Genomic DNA, 27,060 nt, shown 5'->3' on the forward strand with positions numbered 1-27,060 from the left:
TGCTGCCTGACCTACTGAGTATTTCCAGCATTTCTTGTTTTTATTATTGAGGAGAATGGAGGCTGGCTGTGGCATTGCTGCAGACTTGATACCAACTTCATAAACAGTTGGGTACAGGAGACTGGGTAGCACACTTGAAGTCTGAAGACCCATGTTCCATAAATCACTCCTTTTATTTGTTCTTGGGATGAGCATGTCGCGGCAAGGCCAGCACTTATTGCCATCCCTAATTGCCTTTGAGAAGGTGGTGGTGAACTGCTGCCTTGAATTGGTGCAGTCCATGTCATGTAGGTACACCCACAGTGCTATTAGGAAGGGAGTTTGAGTTTTGACCCAGCAACAGTGAAGAAATGACAAAGATCCAAGTCGGGATGGTGTGTGACTTGGAGGGGAACTTACAGGTGGTGGTGCAACATGTGGAGCTTTATTGTGACTTTCAAACAACACACTGCTTGGCATTTTGATTCTTGAGAAAATGTTTGAGAAGAACATTACATTACAGCATGAGAAAAATGTTGTTTGCATTAACTTGACAACTCTTCATTCACTTTTCTTCTCTGTATTATTGTATATATCTACAATATATCTTAAAAATCATAATTCTGTATGTACTTCCTGTCAACTTTTCTATTACAATCTCGATGAAAAGGAGTTTTCTTTGATGAAGCCGGAGTATTGTTTTTAATTCTGGGAACCACATTTTAGGAAGGACACCAAGGCCTTAGAAAGGGTGTAGAAGAGATTTACTACAATGGTTCCAAGAATGAGGAACTTCTATTATTTGCAGATACTGAGGTTGTTTTCTTAAGAGCAGAGAAGGTTAAGAGGAGATTTGATAGAAGTGTTCAAAATCATGAAGTTTTGATGAGTAAATAAGGAGAAACTGTTTACAGTGTCAACAGATTGATAACCAGAGGACACAAATTTAAGGTGAAGGGCAAAAGGACCAGAGGGGACATGAGCAGTTTTTTTTAAGCAGCAAGTTAGCGTGATCTGGAATGCACTGCCTGAAGGGCTGGTGGAAGCAGTTTGGATACTACCTTTCAAAAGGGAAGTGGATTAATACGTGAAGGGGGAAAAATCTACAGGGCTATGGGAACAGAGCTGGAGTGCAACAAATTGGATAGCTCAAAGAGCCAGCACAGGCACAGTGGACTGAATGGCTGCCTTCTGTGCTGTATACACTTTATAATTTATTAAGTGTCAATGTGGGGAACTGAATCACTGATTTCCTGACATCCAAATTAAAAGCTGATCCAGATTTACAATGATACTGCTTATACAAACATGCCACACTGAAATTACAGGGTGAGAATGTGGCGTAGTAGTAATGTCACTGAACTAGTAATCCAGAGGCCCAGGTTAATGCCCTGGGAAATGGGTTCAAATCCCATTTTAAATGCCCATTGAAGTTAAATTCAATTCATTTAATAAAAATCTGGAATTTAAAGTTATTCTCTGTTTCATGGCACTATTACTATCATTGACTATCAAACCCATCTGGGTCACTAATGTCCTTTTTAGGGAAGGAAATCTGCTGTCCTTTCCTGGTCTGGCCTACATGTAACTCCAGACCCACAGCAATGTGGTTGACTCTTAACTTCCCTCTGAAATGGCCTAGCAAACCACTCAGTTGTCAAGGGCAATTAGGGATGGGCAACAAATGCTGGCCTTACCTGCAATACCCACATCCCATGAAAAGAATAATACAAAAAGTCCAATCACAGTGGATGGTTACTGTAACTGGCAAGTAACACATTCGGGAAACTGACAGGTAGTGTACAGAATCATACCGTACAGCCAATTTCCCAGTCCCCTCCATCACTATCCTTGGTATGTCCTGTCCCATCTGCAGGATAGACCAGCAGGGGTGGTACAAACCAGTCGAGAAGGAGTGGTCTTGGGAGTCCTTAACATTGACTCTGGACCCCATGAACCCTCATGGCACCAGGTCAAACATGGGCAAGGAAACCTCCTGCTCATTACCACCTACCATCTCCCTCAGTTGATGAATCAGCGCTCCTCCATGTTGAGCACCACTTGGAGGAAGCACTGAGAGTAGTAAAGGCACGATGTACTGTGGGTGGGGGTACTTTAATGTCCATCACCAAGAGTGGCTTGGTAGTACCATTACTGAACTAGCTGGCTGAGTCCTGAAAAACATATCTGCCAGAATGGGCCTGTGGCAGGTAGTGAGAGAACCAACAAGAGGGAAAAACCTACTTGACCTCATCCTTACTAATCTACTTGTCCCATGGATGATCCATCGTGGTCTCGTCCTGAGGTTCCCACTATCACAGATGCCAGTCTTCAGACAATTCAATTCACTCCACATGGTATCAAGAAACGACTGAAGGATATATGGCACAGAAACAGGACATTCAGCCCATCCAGTCCATGCTGGCGTTTATGCTCCACTCTAGCCTCCTCCCATCTTTGCTCAACTAAATCTATCAGCGTAACCCTCTATTCCCTTCTCCCTCATATGCTTTTCTAGCTTCCCCTTAAATACCATTTGCTGAATCTATTCCCTGTGGTAGCGAGTTCCACATTCTCACCACTCATTGGCTAAAAAAGTTTCTTCTGAATTCCCTATTGGGATATCTTGGTGACTATCTTATATTTATGCCCCCTAGTTATGCTCTTCGCCACGAAAAACTTGCTTTATAAAGCACCGTTTCACAGCCACTAGACAACTGTGATTTACAGTCAATGAATTACTTTTGAAACGTAGTCACTGTTGTAACGTAGGAAATGCAGTAGCTAATTTGCACACAGCAAGCTCCCACAGGGAGACAGAAAGCAGGAAACAGGCCAGTTAGCTTAACATCTGTCTTGGGGAAAATGTTAGAAGCTATTATTAAACGTGATATAGCAGGGTATTTGGAAAAATTGAAGGTAATCAGGCAGAGTCAAGATGGTTTTGTGAAAGGAAAATCATGTTTAACCAATTTATTGGAGTTCTTTGAGGGAGTTACATGTGCTATGGATAAAGAGGAAACGGTGGATGTATTGTACTTGGATTTCCAGAAGGCATTTGATAAGGTGCCACATCAAAGGTTACTACAGAAAATAAAAGCTTATGGTGTAGGGGGTAACATATCGGCATGGATAGAAAATTGGCTAGCTAACAGGAAACAGAGTAGGCATAAATGGGTCATTTTCTGGTTGGCAAGATGTAACGAGCGGTGTGCCACAGGGATATGTGCTGGGGCCTCAACTTTTTATAATTTATATAAATGACTTAGATGAAGGGACCGAAGGTATGGTTGCTAAATTTGCTGATGACACAAAGTCAAGTAGGAAAGTAAATTGTGAAGAGGACATGAGACTACAAAGGGATATAGATAGGTTAAGTGAGTGGGCAAAGACCTGGCAAATGGAGTATAATGTGGGAAAGTGTGAAATTGTCCACTTTGGCAGGAAGAATAAAAAAGCATATCTAAATGGTGAGAGATTGCAGAGCTCTGAGATGCAGAGGGATCTGGGTGTCCTAGTGCATGAATTGCAAAAGGTTAGTATGCAGGTACACCACGTAATTAGGAAAGCTAATAGAATGTTATCGTTTATTGTGAGGGGAATTGAATACAAAAGTAGGGAGGTTATGCTTCAGCTATACAGGGCATTGGTGAGACCACATCTGGAGTATTGTGTACAGTACTGGTCTCTTTAAGGAAGGATGTAATTGCGTTGGAGGCAGTACAGAGAAGGTTTACTAGACTGATACCTGGAATGGGCGGGCTGTCTTCTGAGGAAAGATTGGACAGGCTAGGCTTGTATCTGCTGGAATTTAGAGTGAGGCCATATATGAAGCATACAAGGTCTTGACGGGGTTGATGTGGAAAGGATGTTTCCCCTTTGTGGGAGAATCTAGAACTAGGGGTCACTGTTTAAAAATAAGGGGTCGCCCACTTAATATAGAGATGAGGAGAAATTTTTTCTCTGAGGGTCATGAGTCTTTGGAATTCTCTTCCTCAAAAGGTGGAAGCAGAGTCTTTGAATATCTTTAAGGCAGAGGTAGATAGATTCTTGATAAGCAAGGAGGTGGAAGGTTATTGGGGGTAGGTGGAAATGTGGAGTAATCAGTTCAGCCCCGAACTTATTGAATGGCAGAGCAGGCTTGAAGGGTGGAATGGCCTACTCCTGCTCCTAATTCTTATGTTAGTATGTAATCTGCTTTTATGATGATTTGAAGGATAAATATTGGCCACGACACCGCGAATAACCTCCCTACTCTTTTTGAAATAGTGCCATGGGATCTTTTACATACACCCAAAAGACGGTACCTCCGATAGTGCAGTATTCTCTCATTACTGCGTTGGATTGTCAAACTTGATTTTTGTTCTTGAGCCCTGGAGTGGAACTTGAACCCGGAACCTTGTGACTCTGTAATAAGATTGCTACCCACTGAGCCTCGGCTGACACACAAGTGGAAACATTCTCCTTAGCAAAGCCAAGACAACATCCTGGCTGTAGTATTGAAGACTTGTACTCCAGAATTAGCTGTGCCCTTAGCCAAGCTGTTCCAGTACAGCTACAACACTTGTATCTAACTGACAATATGGAAAATTGCCCAGGTATGTCCTGTCCACAAAATGCAGGACAAAATCCAGCCAATTACTTTCTCATCACTCTACTCTCAATTAGCAATGTGATGGAAAATGTCATCAACAGTGCTATCAAGCGGCACTAACTCAGCAACAACCTTCTCAACGATGCTCAGTTTGGGTTCTGCTAGTGACACTCGGCTCCAGACCTTATTACAGCCTTGGTCCAAATATGGACAAAAGAGCTGAATTCCAGAGGTGAGGTGGGAGTGACTGCCCTTGGCATTAAGGCAACATTTGACCGAGTGTGGCAACACAGAATTGTAGAATGGTTACAGCACAGAAGGAGGGCATTCAGTCCATCGTGTCTGTGCCAGCTCTCTGCAAGAGCTACTCAGCTAGTCCCACTTACCTGCCTTTTCCCTGTAGTCCCACAAATGTTTATCTTTAGATAATTATCCAATTCCCTTTTGAAAGCCATGATTTAAATCTACCTCCACCACACTCAGGCAGTGTATTCCAGATCCTAACCACTAGCTGTGTAAAAATGTTTTTCCTCATGTTGCCATTGCTTCTTTTGCCAATCACCTTAAATCTGTGCCCTCTGGTTCTCGACCCTTCTGCCAATGGGCCAAGCTCCTCATGATTTTGAGCATTTCTATCAAATTTCCTCTCAATCTTTCATCTCTAAATTGGACAACCCCAGCTTTGCCAATCTGTCCTCTTAACTGAAGTCTCTCATCCCCGGAACCATTCTCGTAAAACTTTTCTGCACCTTCGCCAATGCCTTCAGATTCTTCCTAAAGTGTGGTGCCCAGAACTGGACATAGTCCTCCAGTTGAGGCCGAACCAGTGTTTTATAACTATTCACCATAACTTCCTTGCTCTTGTATGCTAAACCTCTATTTATAAAGTCGAAATAGGCACCTAGGAACCCTAGCAAAATTGAAGGCAATGGGAATTGGGGGGAAAACTCTCCACTGGTTGGAGTCATACCTAGCAAAGGAAGATGGTTGTGGTTGTTGGAGAGCAATCATCTCAGCCCTAGGACATCACTGCAGGAATTCCTCAGGCCAGTGTCCTAGGCCCAACCATCTTCAGCTGCTTCATCAATAACCTTCCCTCCAAGTGGGGATAATCGCTGATGATTGCACAGTGTTCAGTACCATTCACAATTCCTCAGATACTGAAGCAGTTCATGCCCGTATGCATTAAGATTTGGACAACATTCAGACTTGGGCTGATGTGTGGCGCAAATGTTACTTGCCCCTTAAGTGCCAGGCAATGAGCATCTCCAACAAGAGAGAATCTAACCACCTTCCCTTGCCATTCAATAGCATTATCATCTCTGAATCCTCCACAATCAACATCCTGGAGGGGTTACCAGTGACCAGAAACTTAACTGGACCAGCCGTATAAATACTCTGGTTACAAGAGCAGGTCAGAGGATGGGAATTCTGGGGCAATCAACTCACCCCCTGACTACCCAAAGCATGTGCACCATCTACAACGCACAAGGCAGGAGTGTGATGGAACCCTCTCCACTTGACTTTACGAGCGCAGTTCCAACAACACTCAAGAAGCTTGATACCATCCAAGACAAAGCAGTCTGCTTGATCTGCACCCCATCCACCACCTTAAACATTCACTCCCTTCACCCCCGGCACACAGTGCAGCAGTGTGTACCATCTACAAGATGCACTGCAGCAATTCATCAACATTCCTTTGACAGTACCATCCAAACCCGTGACCTTTACCACCTAGAAGAACAGGGCAGCAGATGCATGGGAACACCCCCATCTGCAAGTTCCCTTCCAAGCCACTCACCATCCTGACTTAGAACTGTATTATTGTTCCTTCACTGTCGCTGGATCAAAATTCTGGAACTCCCTCCCTAACAGCACTGTAGGTGCACCTAAACCACACCGACTGCAGTGATACAAGAAGGTGGCTCACCACCACTTTCTCAAGGGTAACTGGGGATGAGCAATAAATGCTGGCCTTGCCAGTGTGCTCACATCCCAAGAACAAATTTTTAAAAAAAAGTCCCACAAGCAGCGATGAAAGAATTAATCAGATCATGTGTGGGTGGAGGGATAACTGTTAAGCTACGAGAACAGGAGACTGCAACTGCTCTTTTGTGTCCACCCGAGATACCTCCATTTAATGCCTTATCCGAGAGACAGAAGTAGGCCATTCAGCCTGTCGAGCCTACTCTGGCATTCCATTAGATCGTGGCTGATATCTACCTCAACACCATTTTCCCACGCTACCTCCATATCCCTTGATGTCATTTGTCTCCAGAAATCTATTGATTTCTGTCTTGAAAATGCACTGACTGAGCTTCCACAACTGTCTGGGGTAGAGAATTCCAAAGATTCATCACCCTCTGAGTATGAAATTCCTCCTCATTTTAGTCTTAAATGGCCTACCCCTTATTCTGAGATTATGTCCCCTAGTTTTAGACTCACCAGCCAAGGGAAACATCCTATCTACATCCACCCTGTCAAGCTCTAAGAATTTTGTAAGTTTCAATGAGATCACCTCGCATTCTTTGAAATTCTAGAATACAGGCCCGGTTTCCTCAATCTCTTCTCATAACACAATCCTGCCATTCCAGGGATTAGTCTGGTGAACCTCCGTTGCACTCCCTCTATGGCAAGTATATCCTTCCTTAGTTAAGGAGACCAAAACTGTACACAATACTACAGGTGTGGTCTCACCAAGGCTCTATACATCTTTACTTCTGTACTCAAATCCCCTTCCTATGAAGGCCAGCATACCATTTGCCTCCCTAATTGCTTGTTGCACCTGCATGCTAGCTCAGTGATTCATGAACAAGGACAGCCAGGTCCCTTTGGACACCAACACTTTCCAACCTCTCTCCATTTAAGAAATATTTTGTCTTTCTGTTTTTTCTACCAAAGTGAATCACTTCACACTTATTCACATTATATTCCATCTGCCATGTTCTTGCCCATTCACCTGGCCTGTCCAAGTCTGCTTGAAGCCTCCTTGCATCTTCCTCACAATTTACATTTCCACCTAGTTTTGTGTCATCAGCAAAATTGGAAATATTACATTTGGTCCTAACATCTATATTTTATATAGATTGTGAGCAGCTGTGGCCCTAGCACTGATCCTTGCCGTACCCCACTAGTAGCAGCCTGCCATCCTGAGAATTACCCATTTATTCCTACTCTCTGCTTTCTGTCTGTTAACCAATTCTCAATCCATACTAGCATATTACCCCCAATCCCCAGCGTTCTAATTTTGTTCACAAACCTCCTGTGTGGGACCTTATCAAAAGCCTTCTGAAAATCCAAATACACCACTTCTTCCACTGGTTCTCCTTTTATCTATGCTACAAATAACATCCTCAAGAAACTCCAACAGGTTTCTCAAACATGATTTCCCTTTCATAAATCTGTGTTGACTCTGCCCAACTTTACCATTATTTTCTAAGTGTCCAGTTATCCCATCTTTTATAACCGATTCTAGTATTTTCCCTACTACTGACATCAAACTAACAGGTCATAGTTCTCCATTCTCCCTCTCCCTCCCTCCCTCCCTTAAATAGTGGGGTTACATTTGCTACTTTCCAGTCTGCAGGAACCTTTCCAGAATCTATAGAATTTTGAAAGCTAACCACCAATGCATCCACTATCTCTAGCCACTTCCTTCAACACTCTGGGATGTAGCACATCTGGTCCAGGGGATTTATCAACCTTCAATCCAGTTAACTTTTTTCAAGTACTATCTCTTTACTATTACTAATTTCTTTCAGTTCCTCAGTTTCACAAGTCCCTTGGTTGCCTAGTATTTCTGGTAGATTTTCTGTATCTTCTTTTGTGAAGACAAACACAAAATAATTGTTTAGTTTCTCTGCCATTTCCCTGTTCTCCACTATAAATTCTCCTGTCTTCACCTGTAATGGGCCTACATTTGTCCTAGCTAATCTTTTTCACATACCTAAAGAACCTTTTACAGTCCACCTTTATATTTCTCGCTAGCTTGTATTCATATTCTGTTTTCCCTTTCTTTATCAATTTCTTGCTCATCCTTTGGGTTCTAAATTTCTCCCAATCCTCAGGCTTACCAAAATTCCTGGCATCCTTTAAAAGCTACTTCCTTTGCTCTAATGCAATCTTTAACTTATTTTGTTAGCCACGGTTGATTCACCTTTTCCATTGGGTGCTTGTGCCTCAGTGGAATATATATCTGTTATAGACCATGGAGTACTTCTTTAAATACTAGTCATTGCCTGTCTACCATCAAATCTTTTTTAGTGTATTTTCCCAACCCACCACAGCCAACTGGCCCCTCATACCTTCATTGTTTCCCTTGTTCAGATTTAGACATTTGTTTCAGAATGAAATATATCACATTCAAACTGAATGCAGAATTCTATCATATTATGGTCACGATTTCGCAAAGGCTCTTTTACAGCAAAGTTATTAATTAGCCCTTTCTCATTACATAATACCAAAATCTAAAATAGCCCGATCTCTAGTTGGTTCTTCAACGTACTGCTCCAGAAACCCATCTCGTACACACTCCAGGAACTCATCCTCCACAGCATTAGTACTGATTAGGTTTACCCAGTCTATATGTAAACTGAATTTGCCAATTATTACTGCATTACCCAAATTACATGCATCTCTAATTTCCTGATTTATACCGTCCAACATTACCACTACTGTTTGGTCTATAAACAACTCCCACCAATGTTTACTGCCCCTTGCTGTTTCTTAGCTCCACCCAAACTGATTCCACATCTTGATCCAAGATCCTATCTCATAGTGCAGCACTGCCTCAGTACTGCATTTTAGTGTCAGCTCATCTCAGAAGGGGCTTGAACCTACGACCTTCTGGCTCATAAGCAAGTATGCTAGCCTTGAGTCGAGGCTGACCGACAATTAGCATTTATATAGTGCACTTCCAAAAGGCATTTGATAGTGCCACACAACAGACTTGTGAGCCAAGTTATAGCTCATGGAATGAAAGGGACAGTAGCAATATGGATACAAAATTGGTTGAGTGATAGGAAACAGATAGTGGTTAATGGATGTTTTTTGGACTGGTGGAAGGTTTGTAGTGGAGTTCCCCAGGGGTCGGTGTTGGGCCTCTTGCTCTTCCTGATGTATATTAATGACCCAGATCTTGGTGTACAGGGCACAATTTCAAAATTTGCAGATGATACGAAACTTGGAAGCATTGTGAAATGTGAGTAGGATAGTGTAGAGCTTCAAAAGGACATAGACAAGTGGCAGATGAAGTTCAATACAGAGAAGTGTGAAGTGATTCATTTTGGTAGGAAGAACATGGAGAGACAATATAAAATAAAAGGTACAACTCTAAAGGGGGTGCAGAAGAGGGACCTGGGTGTATACGTGCATAAGTCATTGAAGATGGCAGGACAGGTTGACTGTGGTTAATAATGCATATAGCACTTTAGGCTTTATTAATAGAGCAAGGAGGTTACGTTGAACTTTTATCAGACACTAGTTTGGCCTCAACTGGAGTATTGCATCCAGTTCTGGGCACCGCACTTTAGGAAAGATGTGAAGGTTTTGGAGAGAATGCAGAAAAGATTCACGAGAATGGTTCCATGGATGAGGAACCCCATTTCCAAAGAAAGATTGGAGAAGTTGGGACTGTTTTCCTTGGGGAAGGCTGAGGTGATTTGATAGAAGTATTCAAAATTATGAGGGATCTGGACAATGTAGATATGGAAAAACATCCCACTTGTGAAAGGATCAAGAACAAGAGGGCACCAATTTAAAGTAATTGGCAAAAGAAGCAATGGTGACATGAGGAAAAACCTTTTCATGGAGCGAGTGGTTAGGATCTGGAATGCACTGCTAGAGAGTGTGGTGGAGGCAGATTCAATCAAGGCATTCAAAAGAGAATGAGATAGCCTTGTATATTCTTTCTTTTCAGATAACTATGGGGAAAAGGTGGAGGAATGGCACTAAGTGAATTGCTCATTTGGAGAGCTGGTGCAGCCATGATGGGCCGAATGGCCTCCTTCTGTGCTGTAACAATTCAGTGAACGTAGAAAAATATGCCAAGGCACTTCACAGGGCCATAATCAAATAAAAATAGACAGAGGGTAAAGGTGATATTAAAGTAGGTGGGGGTGGGCGGGTGCAGCCATGTCCAGAAGTTTAAGCAAAGAGATGGGCTTTAAGAAGGAGGCAGGCGGGGGTTAAGGGATGGGATTCCAGAACTCGGGCACCAGTAGGTACAGTGTCACTGATTCAATGCCCTGGTTTCAAACTCCATTTCTGCCACCAAAGATTATGCTTGGTCTTGACACCCCAAGTGCAACACGACTGGAGATCAACTGGTGATCAATACTACAAGAATACTTCAGTTAATGCATGCTACAGTAATTTCAATTTTCATTGCATTTATCCCAGGGTTGCAAATTGCGAGTGTACTTAAGACTGAAGTAATGTTAGCTGATCAGTAGTGTTAAACTTAATAATTCAGTACTAAATGCTGGGTAGCAGTGGTGCTTGACACCCCAGAGCAGCTGGGCATGCTGCCCATAAAGTAAGCCTGTGCTGTTGGTGGGGGGCAATCTGTCAAAAAATAAACCCCACTTATTCCAAATTTGAATTGTGATGGTATAAATCACCCCTTTCCTCGTCAGCTCCCTGGAGCTTATATGGAACAACGACGGGAAGCTACCAGAGGTGCGGCTTTGGGAGTGGGGGCGGAAAAGAAACTTTTTTGCTTTGCAAGTGGCGGTGCCTCTTACCTGAACACAGGTGGCTCAAGGCGCCCCCGGCCCTAGGCCCTGTTACTATGGTGACGCAGCGAGAATGCTGAGGCGTGATGACGTCAGAAGAGGCGGGCGTTGTTGGGGCACGTGACCGCACCGCGGCGCCCTGGGGGGCGGGCGGAGGGAGTTTGTCCCCGTGAGGGCGGGGGGAGAGAGGAGAGTTTCGTGTTTTGACAACATGGAGGCGGCAGAGTGACAGAGGCTGGGACAGACGCGGCGTGGGGGGGGGGCGGCTGCCGCTGGAGGCACCCGGACTCTCACACCGCAAACCGTCCCCCCTTTTTTCTTCCAGATCGCACATCAATCCCGACTGCTGTTCACCTCCACATCGGGGTCCTGAATGACATCCCCGCGGTGAGGGAGGGCGGAGGGTATTTGCCTTGTTGGAGTGGGGAGGGGGGTTCTCCTCAGTTTACTCTTTGACCCCCTCATCCTGCATCCCCTCAGAGGCTCCATTGCGCTGTGAGAAGATCCGGGCTGCTCAACAGCAGCGGCGGCGGCAAGTCGGGAGGAACGGGGACGACGGCCCGGGGACTGCCTGCCTGCCTGCACCGCCGACAATGAAGTCAGACCGAGGTAAAGGATATTTTCCACAACAATTTACACTGATTCTATCAAAATGGTGATTTTCATCTAATCCGAGTGAGAAATTAGATGTTTTAGTTGTAAGAAATATACATATATATATATAAAACTCTGCAACTTTGGTCCTTGACGTGTTGAAGTTCCATTATGAATAGGATTGAACGCAAAGGAAACTTCTCTAAACGGTCGGTAAGCTGCTGCATTTTATTTTTGAGTTTTTCAGAGGTTGGGATATTTAAAATACTGTGATTGGTGGCTACGTGTCAGTCAGCTCACTGGGCTGTCATCAGAAATAATCGCCTTGACAAGCCTATGCATAGTTACTGCGTGAAAATGAGCCAATTTAATAAACGCTCCTATCGGTGCCAAAACTGTGCAGGGAAGTAAAACGTATTTTCACTGTTGTTGCATCCTGACTGCCATTTAAAGGGAAGCTGTTACTGCAGGAAGTATTGCCACTGCAAAAGTTTTGACCGCTATCATGTCCCATTCAGTTCTTTTTCTTTTAGAGCAACTAAATTTAAAGAATCCTCGTTAAATGAAGACCTTTGGTTTGAATATTCCCTGCAGATGTCAGTTGTTTGAAAATTCCGTGCCAGCTGACTACACATCAATGTGGTGCCATTTGTTGGCAGACCTACAGCTAACATTAACTGAGTTACTTTGACACTTCAATGGAACTGCAGATGAAGGGCTGTATTCTAATAAGTAGGAGAAATATTTAATGTTTTGCCTTGTGTCTCAATCGATGATTCTATGAACTACACGGGATAATATTTTGTATTGAAAAGACGTATTCTTTGTTTGCCCTGTAACAATGTACTTCAAAATGATCCCCACTGTAACCAAACTGAGGTACTGGATACAGCACAATAGTTTTCATTGATTACCAAAGTGGTGATGGTACATTATGGTTTTGATCTGAGTCAGAGCTGACATGTTTGAATGTGAGGTGGGTTTATATTTTAAAAAATCCAATTCTTTAACTTTCCTATCTGATGTGCGAAAGTTCTAGGGGGAACTGGATTGAATTGAAAGGAAATTTCTCTGTCAATACTGGGGTAAGCTGATGAAAGTTAAGATTGCAACATTTGGAAGGACTACTGTAAGCAAAAGAAAATATTTTGTTGATTTTGTGAATAAAACAGTGTGCTCCTCAATGATGAGTACAGGACCTGCATTGTGAGAGTCCACTACCTGATGTCATTGGACTGCATTCAACTGAAATGCTGGTCTGTGTCTACTGGAAGTATGGAGGAGCCTTTCAACTGATAATTGAAATATATAGGAGCATATTTATGAGATATGTAGGATGGAAAAGGAGGCAGAACAATTACTTCACCCTCCCTCCCCCCGCCACATGCATACACTTTTTGACCTTCAAAAGTCATTTTTACCACGTAGTCTACAACACCTGCTGCTGCTTCCCAGGCTCTTGAAACAGCTAACAGCTGCCGGTGTGCAAGACTATTACATGTATAGAGACAACTGTCTGTTGTTTGAGGCATTGGTAGACTGGAAGCTGGTGATAGAAGTGATTGGTGAATGAGTCATGGTGCAAATTAGGATACAGGTAGCAGAGTTTTGAATTGAGTTCAAGTTTATGGAGGTTTAATATTCATAAATATTAGATTAAATTGTGCTTAGGTGGTAATTGTGTAGAGGGGTTTATTACTCTACTGCAAGTCAGGAAGTGAGGTTGCTTTCAGTAGAATGTGTTTGTTGTATAGTGCTGGCCAGGAAGACAGTCAAAAATGTCTGATAATTAGACCGGCATTATGAACTTTTGTCTTCAAAGTGCTAATCCAGTGTGCCTAAGACATATTTTAAAAGTATGTTTAAACACACATCTGGCAATGGAAGCATAAAACTGAGCTTAAAGATAATTTCATTTTGCATATGACAAGGTAGCTGTAGCTGATTTCGTTGTTTTCTTTAGGGACCATTCATAAAGTTTGCTTTAAAAAGTGACAAGTTGATCATTTTACGTGTGTGTATGTAATTTTAATAGTTTGGCCTTAAGTTCTCTTTCTGTTGTGAAAGTGAGTGATTCCTTTAGCTTTATTCATAGTTCTATCATAATTCTGCTGTCAGTGATCGCTACCATTGATTTGCTGGTCTTATCTCATTGCCAATTCTGTACTGCATGTGTGAATGAAAAAGATATTAAACTATGTTCTAATGATGAACTAACTGATCCATTCCCAGCTCATAAAATTGAGCATGCGATCATTTGTGTTTGGCAAGCTTTGTGGAACAGTCTGTTTCAAGCTAAATCCATCATTGGGAACAGACCTGTTCTGAGGGCAGCACACTGATGCATTTCCTGTGCAATGAGCTCAAGATGTTGTCTGTCCCATCAGTGGAGGTGCTAAGTGAATATTAGAAATATCTTCAGGAAGTGATGGTAGAACACATCACTTCAAGGTTGTTTACCCCGAGGGGCAGGTGGTTAGAGTGACATTGACAGAAGCCTGGAAGAGGGAGGCATGACTACATTTTCAGCTGTTAGCATTCTTAATACTATAAATACAATTGGTACTATTAATACTTAAAGTGTGGATACTTATTGATGAAAGGGGAAAAGTGAAATGAAAAATAGGGGAGCATTAAAAATATTCCTGTACTACTTCCAGAGCTCTTGTTCTTGGAATGAAATCTAAACGCTATCATATTACAGCATGAATCGTACAAAGTTCCATAAGTTGAATTCAACTAATTTGGCCAAACACCAAATGTGGTGATATCATGTTTTTTAACCCCCAGGTTAATGGAATGGTACTCTCTACTTTGCTAATAATGATTCCTGTGTGAAATGAGTTTGGCAGTCTTAGCCCAGTTCCAAGTGGATGTGTTTAATGCTGAAAAAATAATTGGCCTGGATTTTGCAGTCACTGGCGAACAGACAGCACTCAACATACATTATGCTTACAGCTGCCCACAGACTTTTTGTGGACTTTGTTATGACCGAGGTGGGGGAGTGCACTGTCTTTCTCTAGTTCTACTTCTCCGTAGGTCACAACATACAATTAAATGTTTACCCGGTTACCAATCCGGCCAATCAAATATTCTTTTTTTTATTTCAGCATAAAATGCACCAACCAGGTTTCTTAAACAACAAAATTATCAGTTTATTATAAAGCAGTAAAGATACAAAGCATTAACACACAGTTTGAAATATGAATGTAAACACATATATTCCCTTCTAGACCCCCCCCCCCCCCCCCCACCATGCACACACACACACTCTGCTTAAAGAAAAATAAAGAAGTTTTCTCGAGAGATTCACTTTACAAAAAGACATAAGAAGTACTTTGGCCAAATACTTGTTAATTCTTGAAGGAAAAAGAGAAGATATGAAAAGATATCAGTTGGCCCTTTGGTCTGGCGTCCGGGTCCACAGAGACATGTCACTGGGATCTTTTCAGAAGCAATTCATTATGGAGATGTCTGGTAGATTTTCCAGGAGAAACGCGGCATCAGGGTTTTCAGTTATTACACCGGATACGCAGGATTTCTCAGACAGCAGGAAAGAGGTGAACTGGGTGTTTCTCTCTTGGCAGGCTGACCGACAACTGGCTTCAAAACAGTCCACACCCCAACTGAACTAAAACAATATCCCAAAAGCGAAACCAACTCTTGACCATCATAAATAGTGACATGTCAATTCTCTGTAAACCGAGTCACCAAGGCTTCTGTTATTTAGCTTAAGGCATGTGACATCCAGTAAAGTAAAAGCAAAATACTGCGGATGCTGGAAAACAAATAAAAACAAGAAATGCTGAAGAAGGGTCACTGACCTGAAACGTTAACTCTGCTTCTCTCTCCACAGATGCTGCCAGACCTGCTGAGTATTTCCAGCATTTCTTGTTTTTATATATGACATCCAGTAAAGATTTGTTTTCAAACAAAACCTCAAGTGTCTTCCCAGTGACCCTTGTAAAAACAAAACACATCCGTGGAATCTTTTCAGTTTTCCAAATGAACCAATGTCCATGATCTTTAACACAAGTCCTCAAAACATTTTAAGAATGGAGCACCTTGGAGGAATGAAATGCCATTTTTAAATGCGTTTCATTATAAAGTGCGGACTTAAAAAACAGAATATAAAATAAACTAATTTACACATTCCTTCTCATTCACTCTATTCCTGTAACTAATACAGTTCTGCCTTGTACCATCTTTGCACCCTGATAACTCAAAGCAAAGTTAAATTCTAAACAAAGCATCTGCAATTACGTTATTTTTCCCTGCAAAGTAGATAATCTTTAAGTGACAGGGCTGCAATAGTAAACGACATTGAAATAGTCTGGCATTCTGGTTTTTGAATTTTTCCATAAAGGCTAGGGGGTTATGAAATGTGTCTCTCTGTAGTCGTGGCGGGCACATACTTCAAAATGCTTAAGAGCTAGTAGTAAGCCTAGGGTTTCTTTTTACACTGAAGAGTATCTCTTTTGGTGTCGATTTTTAATTTTTTGGAAAAGTATCCTACTGGTCTTTCTGTGCCCGATTCATCATCTTGTAACAGGACTGCACCAACCCCCAGGTCATGAGCATCAGTCGCTATCTTGAAGGGCTTAGTGAAATTTGGGACAGCCAACACGGGTTCATTGATCAAAATGGCTTTCAGCTTCTCAAAAGATGCTTGGCACTCCCTTGACCATAATACCTTGGTTTTATTTTTATTTTTTGAAGCAAATCCATCAGTAGAGCAGCTATAGTACTAAAATCTGGTACAAATGTGCAGTAGAAACCATATATCCCCCAAAAACCTCATTAGTTCTCGCTTATTCTTAGGGGTAGGGATCTCCACCAATGCTTGTACTTTTGCTGTTCTTGGCAACATTTGTCCTTGCCCTACTATATGCCCTAGGTAGGTTACCCACGCTTTTGCCCATTCACTTTTGACTAGATTTATCTCCAAATCAGCTGACTGTAATTTTCTAAATAGACCTTCTAGTTCCAAGTATCACTGCATACCCGCACATCATCAAGGTAAACCACAGTTAGGAACACCGGCTACCACTTGGTTCATTAGTTTCTGGAATGTTTTTGGGGCATTTTTTAGCTCGAATGGCATCTCTTGGCATTGGAAAAGACCATCTGGTGTAACAAAGGCTGATATTTCTTTAGCTCAGGGTGTTAAAGGAAACTGCCAGTATCCCTTTAACAAATATAAATACCGTGGCTACAAGAGCAGGTCAGAGGCTAGGAATCCTGAGGCGAGTAACTCACCTCCTGACTCCCCAAAGCCTGTCCGCCATCTACAAGGCACAAGTCAGGAGTGTGATGGAATACTCTCCACTTGCCTGAATGGGTGCAGCTCCAACAACACTCAAGAAGCTCGACACCATCCAGGCCAAAGCAGCCCGCTTGATTGGCACCCCATCTGCTAACATTCACTCCCTCCATCACCGATGCACAGTGGCAGTAGTGTGTACCATCTACAAGATGCACTGCGGCAATGCACCAAGGCTCCTTAGACAGCACCTCTACCAACTAGAAGGACAAGGGCAGCAAATACATGGGAACACCACCACCTGCAAGTTCCCCTCCAAGTCACACACCATCCTGACTTGGAACTATGTCACTGGGTCAAAATCCTGGAACTCCCTTCCTAACAGCACTGTGGGTATACCTACCCCAAATGGACTGCAGCGGTTCAAGAAGGCAGCTCAGCACCACCTTCTCAAGGGCAATTAGGGATGGGCAATAAATGCTGGCCTGGCCAGCGTCGCCCACATCCCATGAATGAATTTTTAAAAAATCTATTTTTGTAAGTAACGTGACACTGCAAACTCTGTCAATACAGTCTTCCAAGTGAGGAATTGGGTAGGAGTCTGCTTTTGTTACTGCATTAGCCTTTCTGTAGTCTATGCAGAATCTAGTTGAACTATCAGGGTTTAGGCACTAACACGACTGGGGAACTCCAGCTGCTTTGACTGGGTTCAATTAGGTGATTTTCCAATATGTATTGGATTTCTGCTTTCACCTGGGCCTGTTTCTCTGGACTTATGCAATAAGGATGCTGTTTTATAGAAAAGGATTCCCCTACATCCATGTCATGTATCGCTAAGGTTGTACATTTGGGTTTGTCCCTACAGACTCATTTAAATGCTGTGAGTAGTCTTGTTAGGTTTTAACGTTGTTCTGCATCTAAATATGAAAGCATAGTGCCTAATCTCCCTAACAATTCATTATTAGCTAACCGGATAGTCGGAGATTCAATTTGGGAATTGTCTAGGCCTCCTTCTGCCTCATCTTCACTATCCCTTTCATCCTTCACTGTCCCTACTATCTGACATACCTGTGCTTGCTTATCCTCCTCCTGGCGATGATATTGTTTCAACATATTGATATGACACAGCCGATTCTTTTTCCGGCGATCTGGGGTGTCAATCAAATAGTTTACTTTAACAATTCTTTTGACCACTCTATATGGGCCACTGAACCATGCTTTCAGCGGTTCACCCTGTAAAAGCAATATTACTAACACTTCATCCCCTGGTTGAAATGTTCGGGTCTTGGCATGCTTGTCTGCCTATTCTTGGTTGTTTGGGAAGCTTTCAAGTGTTCCTGAGCCATGTTGCAGGCTCTCGTGAGCCACTCCCAGAACACTGATACATAATTTAACACGGAAGATTCGTCCCTCTGTTCTAAAAACATTTCTTTGATTAGTTTTAGAGGACCTTTTATCTGATGTCCATAAACTAATTCAAAAGGACTAAAACCGGTAGACTCATTAGGCTGGATTTTAAGGAGCCCTCGACGTCTGGATCCGTGGTGGGTGGAGCCTGAAGTTGGTCCCGGATGAGGCCTGCCATGGACCTCTGCCGGCAGGGCCCGGCCCAGTCCTCGCAGTGGCGAGGCACCGTGGCAGCCTGCCCGCTACTGGGCGATGGGACCATAATTTGAATATGTAAATCAATTAAAATAATTTATTTAAACTTGCCTCGCCTCCTGATGTCCCGCTGCGATCTTTGGCCCGGTGGCCGCCGCTCCCACGGCTTGGGATCCCCGTCCGGGAAAATGAGGTGCAACACTGTTGGGGAGGAGGTAAGTTTCTCAGTGCGGAAAGGAGGGGACAGGGTCAAATAAACGTCATGGGTGTAGGGGATGGTGGGAAGGGTTATAATTTACAGTTGGTGCAGTTGGGAGGGGGAAAGCTAAGTGTTTTTGGGGGGGAAAGGGCAAATAATTTAATTGTTATGGGGGGGGTGGGAGAGGGGCAAAAGAGATGTATTCATTTAATTTCAATCACTTCACCTTTTCACCTTTAAATATTTAAATTGCCCTTTAGGGCTGACAGCCCTTTAAAAATGGCATCAGTGCCTGCTCAGGGGCTGCTGCCGCCATTTTCGGGGATGGACAGCCAGCCCCCTCCATGTGATTTGGGGGGGGGGGGTTGCCTGCCCTGGCTATTTAAATGAGCTGCCACACTTGGAATTGTGGTGGCTCTTTGGTGTGAGCGGGCTGCCATTTTTTCACCTGCTGCCTATTTCGGCGGCGGGCTCACAGAATTCAGCCCATTAGGTGAATCCCTAGTGGCAAACAAAAGAAATTCCAGTCCTTTATCCCAATCGTGGGGATATTCATGACAGTATGCCCTGATCATCGTTTTGAGGGTCTGATGGTACCGTTCTAAAGCCCTTGTGTTTGCGGGTGTTATACTGAGGACTTCAACTGTGTTACACCCAGATTATTCATAAAACTTTAGACATAAAATTGGAACCTTGATCCAACTGGATCTCAAACTATAATCCATATCTAGCGAAGAAATGCATTAACTTCTCTTACCTTAGCAGAAATTCTTCTCAAGGAAATGGCCTCTGGGAACTGAGTAGTTATAACCATGATAGTGAGTATCTATTCATGTCCAGCTTTTGTTTTTGGTAAAGGCCTCACACAGTCTACCAACACCCTACTAAGTGGTTCCCCAATAACAGGCATGGGAATTAGAGGTGCCGGTTTTATGGCAGGTTGCGGTTTTCCAACAATCTGGCACGTATGGCACGTTTTACAAAACTGCACTACGTCCTTATAAAGATCTGGCCAGTAAAAATATCGACTTATATGTACGTGATTGGGTCTTCCAGTTCCCCGCGTGTCCCGCCATAGGAATTCCATGGGCTATCCTTAATACTTGAGCGGCACCACTGTCTGGTGAACAACCATCCATTCTTCGTCTGCAGGTCTGTGAGGAGGTCTCCACATCCTCATCAGAATCCCATTTTTAATATAGTAGCCTTCCAGAACTCCCTCTGCTTCAGCTTCAGTTAGAGCCGATTGTGCCACTTAATTCTGGATCCGCTTGCTGAGCCTTGATCAGAGAAGACTTACTGAACATTTCCTTTGGATTATCCAAATCTCCAAAGAAAGTTTCAGATACTTGGCTATCTGTCTGTGGTGCCATTGTTACCTCTGACAATAGAACTTGTTTAGCCATTGCTCGGGTCACTAGACATGAAGGAAAAATTCCTGGAACCTTTTTCCTGCAACTGCTCTGTCTCTTTGACTTCACTTCGTCTTTCTGTGCCTACTGGAGAAGCTACTACCTTCGCTCCAGCCAAATCATTCCCCAGGAGTAGGTCAACTCTGTCTACAGGCAAACTGTGGATGGCTCCTACGGTTACTGTTCCAGACATTAGGTCACACTCCAGGTGCACCCAATACAAAAGTACGGGTATATACTCCCCGCTGATACCATTCACTGAAACCTTAACATTCAGTGCGCTCTCTGGTGGAAAGGTTATGCCTTTCCCCAGCAAAAGAGTTTGACTGGCTCCTGTATCCCTAAGTATAACTACAGATTTACCTGCCTCACTTGAGGGGATAAGGGGTTACTTTTCCTTTTGATAAGAATTCCCTACAACTCTCAGGTATCTTGTTCACGTCCCCCACACTCATGGCGGTTTTTGTATTTGGCCTTACAGCTGCAGTCAGAGCTACAGCCTGATCTGTCATACTCTCGGTCAGGATCCCTTTCTCTGCATTGTCCATGTGCACCCCAGTAAGTCCCATGGATTTACCCCGCAACTTCCAGCATTCTGCATGAAAGTGTCCCACCTTGTGGCAATGCAAACACTTAGGCATTCGGACCTCAGTTCCACCCTCAGCAGTCTCCTTTCTGGCCTGAGGAGGGGATCCCAGGGCTTTCCCAGCTGTCCTCCCTTGTCCCTGGCTAATTGCCTTCCTTTCACCCTCCCACCTTCTATCCTTCTTGGGTTTGTGGGGGTGATGGACAAAGGGTTTGGGCTTATAAACAAGCTCATAATCATCAGTGATCTTAGCTGCGTGTCTGGCTGTTGAAACCTTCTGGTTCTCTACATGGGTTCTTACTAACGGGGGGAGGGAATTTTTAAATTCTTCCTGGATAATTTCCCTAAGGATCTCATATATGGCCTCTAGCTTTAGTGCCTGTATCCAACGATCAAAGTTAGTCTGCTTTACCCTCCCAAATTCCAAGTCTGCCCAGGCTGTTTCCAGAAGTTCCGAAATTTCTGCCCATAGGCTTCAGGGACTAAATCATAAGCAGTGAGAAAAGCCATTTTTTGCCATCTCATAATCTTCAGAAGCATCCTCAGAAAGCATGGCATAAACTTCATGAGCTCTGCCCATCAACCTGCTTTGCATGAGCAGTGTCCAGCTTTTCTTCGGTCATTTCATCTGTCTTGCTATCTTTTCAAAACAAATGAAAAATGCCTCTACATCTCTTTCCTCAAACTTCGGGAGGGCTTGCACAAATTTAAACAGCTCTACACTGGGTCCTGGGCTGAAGTCAGATCTTTCCTCACCAGAATGTTCCCTGGAGTCAAGGCTACCCTTTTGTCTTAGTTCCAGCTTTTTTAAAATTCGAATACTCTTTCTTTTTTTTTCTTCTTTCTCTTTCCTGCCACTCTGCTTGCTCCCTTTGAAATGCTAGTTCAAATTCAAGTTTTTTTCTTTGCCAACTCTCTTTCCTGTTCAAACTGCTTCATCTGCAACTGAATTCTGGGCTAATTCAACTGAATTATCATCTGGATTGCCTTTTCCTTCTTCCAATTTCAAATGCTGTGCTATTACCTCAATTATATCTGTTTTCTTAGCCCTGGTTTTAACTCTAACTTCAACTTTTCTGCCAATTCCTTTAGCTTAGCCTTGGTTAAGTTTGTTAGATCACTCTGGGATAAATCTTTCCTCCCAGAAAGGTCGCATCAACTGACAAAGCCATTCCAGTAACGTAAACTTTACTGTAATGCACAAGAAATCTGGTTTTTCCTTTTTTCCTCTTTTCAAATATTATTACCTCACTTACAATTGCAAGTCGTTGCATTTGGTTTATCCTGCACAGTGTCCCCAATGATACGTTACGACCGAGGCAGGAGGAGTACACTGTCTTTCTCAAGTTCCACTTCTCCACAGGTCACAACATATATTTAAATGTTTACCTAGTTACTGATACGGCTAATCATACGTTCTTTTATTTCAGAATAAAATACACCAACCAAGTTTCTTTAATAAACAACAAAATTATCAGTTTATTATAAACCAAGACTTATCCAGTAAAGATGCAAAGCATTAATACATGGTTTGAAATATGAACGTAAACATATATATTCCCTTCTAGACCCAACATACACATACACTGGTTAAAGAAAAAATAAAGACGTTTTCTCTGCAGAAATTCACTTTACAAAAAGACAAAAAAAAAATACTTTGGCAATTACTTGTTAATTCTTGAAGAAAAAAGAGAAGATATGGAAGGGTATCAGTTGTCCCTTTGGTCTGGCATCCGGGTACACAGAGACATGTCACTGGGATCTTTTCAGAAGCAGTTCATTATGGAGATGTCGAGAATTAATCTGGTAGATTTTCCAGGAGAAATGCGGCATCAGGGTTTTCAGTTATCACACTGGATACTCAGGATTCCTCCGACAGGAGGAAAGAGGTGAGCTGGGTGCTTCTCTCTTGGCAGGCTGACCTCCAGCTGGCTTCAAAACAGTCCACACCCCAACTGAACCAAAACAATATCCTAAAAGCGAAACCAACTCTTGACCACCCTCAATCTTGACATGTCACTTCTCTGTAAACAATTCTCCCCAGTCACTAAGGCTTCTGTTGTTTATTTAGCTTAAGGCATGTGACATCCAGTAGAGGTTTGTTTTCAAACCCGTGACCCTTGTAAAAACAAAATGCATCCATGGAATCTTTTCAGTTTTCAAATGAACCAATGTCCATAATCTTTAACACAAGCCCTCAATACATTTTAAGAATGGAGTACCTTCATAACAACTTTCATGCAGCAGCTTGCACTAATTAGATATCCATTTCACTATGGTGCCCTCGACAGGGGATCTGGGAACTTGTGTGAATAGGGCAGTCAGGAGCTTGCCACTTCAACCAATCAGATCAAAGAATCCTTACTGAGACATGTAGAGTCTAAACCAGGAAGTACAAATAAGAATATTTAATTCAATGTAAAATAATGTATAGAAAGATGAGATTGAGAGATAAGAAATAGAAAGTAAAAGTAATTCATTTTAAAGTCTCCAACAATAATTAAAATCTGAAGGAATGAGACTGCACGCTTGCAAAAATAAATTTTCAGGGCCAGAGAGGTTGTTTGCCAGTAATTAAGATTATCACACCGTTAAAAAATTCACTTACACTTTACTGCACCAGCCCTGACTTTTTTTGGCATGTTTAGTGAGTAACTAGTGCATAGGTACTGCAACTTCATGCCTCTTTCATATGTTTTAATGCCAAATCACTTGGCGAGGTACAGGTGCAGTGAAGCTTGTGGAGAAGTAAGGCAAATCAGATGGCCACATCCTGATTTCTGCATTTAACCGCCTGTGTGCAGATGCTAGAAGTTGCTGTCCGATTTACTCGATAGCCTCACTATTATTTCTGCCATGAAATCTAGGCCTTTTATATACTTGTCGATACTAAACTAACCATGTCATTCAGAAGTGTCAAAGAAGATTTAATGTGACATTGAAGTAGCGATTCCATTCTAAGCTTGGATACATTGTCAAGGAGATTTTAGTTTGCATCATCCCTTTGTATACTTGGGAATATTTGTTGCTGATACTTGGTGCAAAAAGTGGACCAATCTCTGGTACATTGTTAACCTGCACTTTATTGAATATTTGAGCATTGAAATTGAGCCAGAGCAAAACAATCCCACAATTGTAATAACTTCCCTCTTGTTCTGTTCCAGTGGGCAGTCAAAAAGCAGTGGTAGTAACCAGTTGTGCTTCTGCCAGTAGTGCCCATAGTGAAAACAAAAGCAAACAACCAACATAACAAATTCTGGTTATCCAAATTGTTCTAGAAATAATGAATTAGTTTAAATTATCAAAACTTGTAGACAACTGAAGTTGGCACTCTAATTACAAAATTCAGCTGTTTAAAGAACCTAAGTAGAAGAATCGAAAATTTTAATTAGAATTTTGGAATCAGGTGATCAACACAGCTTGTAATTATATAGAGCCCTTCACAGGGCTCGACAGGCCAGTTGGCCTCCTGTGTTGTAGCCATTTGTTTGTGGGGGGGAGGTGGAAAATGTATTGAAAGACAAGGGTATGTAACAGAATCTTGACTGTGCAGTTGTGTATTGAGCAGTAAATGTGGGGCAAGAGAAGTATTCTATGATTCTATTCACTTGTAGATAGACTTCTCAGATTTACAATGAAGAGGAAAATTAAAATTGTGCACTGAGAATGTGAAGAGGGAGGAAATATTGAGGCCAGGGTGTGGGGATCTGAAAGTATGGAGGAGGGTTTTGAGTTTGTTTTAATGAAGCAGGAAGGGAGGTGACTAGCAGAGGGAACTGGGTTGGGAGCTCTGGACCGCAGAGAAGTGTTATATTTTTCTCAGTGTTTTCTTTAGAGAGAAAGTTAGGGAGGGGCTTCTTAACATTCGGTGAAAGCGCCTGTGGTTTGTAGAGTTTTACACAGAATCAACCCAATTAAGGCTAACCTTCAATATTTTTAAAGAAAAAATGAATTACCATTTGTTGAAGTAACTATTGGACCTTTGTGTTGCGTCTTACTCCAGCTGAAAATTTACAATTTCAATATGTCTCTGAGATGTTTTTTCAGCTGCAACACTTGGATTCTGAAGATTTAGCACTTGTTGCAGTATGGAATTTACTTACCAAAAGCAAATGTTTAATGTATCCTTTAAATATTTTAAACAGATAGGGTACTGTATCTTTAAGCGTCGATGCTTAAGCTGTATAACTATATTAACTATTATTTGTACAAAAGAGTTGAATGTGTTTCTGTATTTGTTTGTGGGGTGGGGGGCGGGGGAAGGAATGTATTGAAAGACGAGTGTGGAACTGAATCTTGACCCTGTGCAGTTGTGTATTGAGCAGTAAATCTGCACCAAGGAAAGTATTGTCCATGCCAATCTTTCAGAATTACTTATGATCAAGTATCAAGTTTACTTTTATACTCACAAATTGGTGACAATGGAGTGGTTTTGCTTTGAGTCCGAGAAGGGAAGCAGCTCATTGTTTTTAAATTTCAATGAATAGCAAAACTGGTGCTTATATTTCACAAGTAATCATTCCAGCTGCCTTCAGACATGTATTAACCCAATGTAATAGGATATGGCTTTCACCACCTAGCAACAACTTTGTGTGTGTCTGCCTTCATAACGTCACTTCCTGCTGTTTAGGCAGCTGTGAAGATTATTGTGCTGTGAAGGTCATGTAAATAACAGTATGCTCTTATTTGGGTAGTTTCTTTACAAGTATAGCAATTCTGTTAAAGGAAACTGGGGTGGTGAAGTCCGCAGGGTATGTACCAGTGTGTTTATAAGTGGGAGTCTTGGCTAGAATATAACAGAAATTTGTTAAAATAGTACACAGTTTTTCTCCCCATCACCCCCAGATTTTTTTAATTCATTCATGGGATGTGGGTGTCACTGGCTAGGCCAGCATTTATTGCCCCATCCCTACTTGCCCTTGAGAAGGTGGTGGTGAGCTGCCTTCTTAAACCGCTTCAGTCCATGTGAGGTAGGTACACCCACTGTGCTGTTAGGAAGGGAGTTCCAGGATTTTGACCCAGTGACATAGTTCCAAGTCAGGATGGTGTGTGACTTGGAGGGGAACTTGCAGGTGGTGGTGTTCCCATGCATTTGCAGCCCTTGGCCTTCTAGTTGGTAGAGGTTGCGGGTTTGGAAGATGCTGTCTAAGGAGCCTTGGTGCGTTGCTGCAGTGCATCTTGTAGATGGTACACACTGCTGCCACTGTGCGTCGATGGTGGAGGGAGTGAATGTTTGTGGATGGGATGCCAGTCAAGCGGGCTGCTTTGTTTAGTTTAGAGATACAGCACTGAAACAGGCCCTTCAGCCCACCGAGTCTGTGCCGACCATCAACCACCCATATATACTTCTTTTGGGCCTCCTTATCTCGAGAGACAATGGATACGCGCCTGGAGGTGGTCAGTGGTTTGTGAAGCAGCGCCTGGAGTGGCTATAAAGGCCAATTCTGGAGTGACAGGCTCTTCCACAGGTGCTGCAGAGAAATTTGTTTGTTGGGGCTGTTGCACAGTTGGCTCTCCCCTTGCGCCTCTGTCTTTTTTCCTGCCAACTACTAAGTCTCTTCGACTCGCCACAATTTAGCCCTGTCTTTATGGCTGCCCGCCAGCTCTGGCGAATGCTGGCAACTGACTCCCACGACTTGTGATCAATGTCACACGATTTCATGTCGCGTTTGCAGACGTCTTTATAACGGAGACATGGACGGCCGGTGGGTCTGATACCAGTGGCGAGCTCGCTGTACAATGTGTCTTTGGGGATCCTGCCATCTTCCATGCGGCTCACATGGCCAAGCCATCTCAAGCGCCGCTGACTCAGTAGTGTGTATAAGCTGGGGGTGTTGGCCGCTTCAAGGACTTCTGTGTTGGAGATATAGTCCTGCCACCTGATGCCAAGTATTCTCCGAAGGCAGCGAAGATGGAATGAATTGAGACGTCGCTCTTGGCTGGCATACGTTGTCCAGGCCTCGCTGCCGTAGAGCAAGGTACTGAGGACACAGGCCTGATACACTCGGACTTTTGTGTTCCGTGTCAGTGCGCCATTTTCCCACACTCTCTTGGCCAGTCTGGACATAGCAGTGGAAGCCTTACCCATGCGCTTGTT

General features: G+C 42.9%; 1 protein-coding gene across 4 annotated transcripts in view; it reads left to right on the forward strand.

Moving 5' to 3' along the window:
- The first annotated feature begins 11,480 nt into the window (after nucleotides 1-11,480).
- Nucleotides 11,481-27,060, forward strand: part of atosa (atos homolog A) — a 100,719-nt gene continuing 85,139 nt past the window's right edge. The window contains exons 1-2 of one of the 4 annotated variants that reach the window (XR_010969721.1): nucleotides 11,481-11,916; nucleotides 12,420-12,633. Coding sequence is in view for 3 of the 4 variants with exons in the window: in XM_068017973.1 (XP_067874074.1) it covers nucleotides 12,600-12,633 (34 nt within the window). In the remaining variant the exon portion in view is untranslated. The remainder of the gene's footprint in view (nucleotides 11,917-12,419; nucleotides 12,634-27,060) is intronic. The other 3 variants (XM_068017973.1, XM_068017970.1, XM_068017972.1) reach the window with 3 other exon arrangements.

This window comes from Heterodontus francisci, chromosome 38 (assembly GCF_036365525.1).
Source record: "Heterodontus francisci isolate sHetFra1 chromosome 38, sHetFra1.hap1, whole genome shotgun sequence".
Classification (NCBI taxonomy): Eukaryota; Metazoa; Chordata; class Chondrichthyes; order Heterodontiformes; family Heterodontidae; genus Heterodontus; species Heterodontus francisci.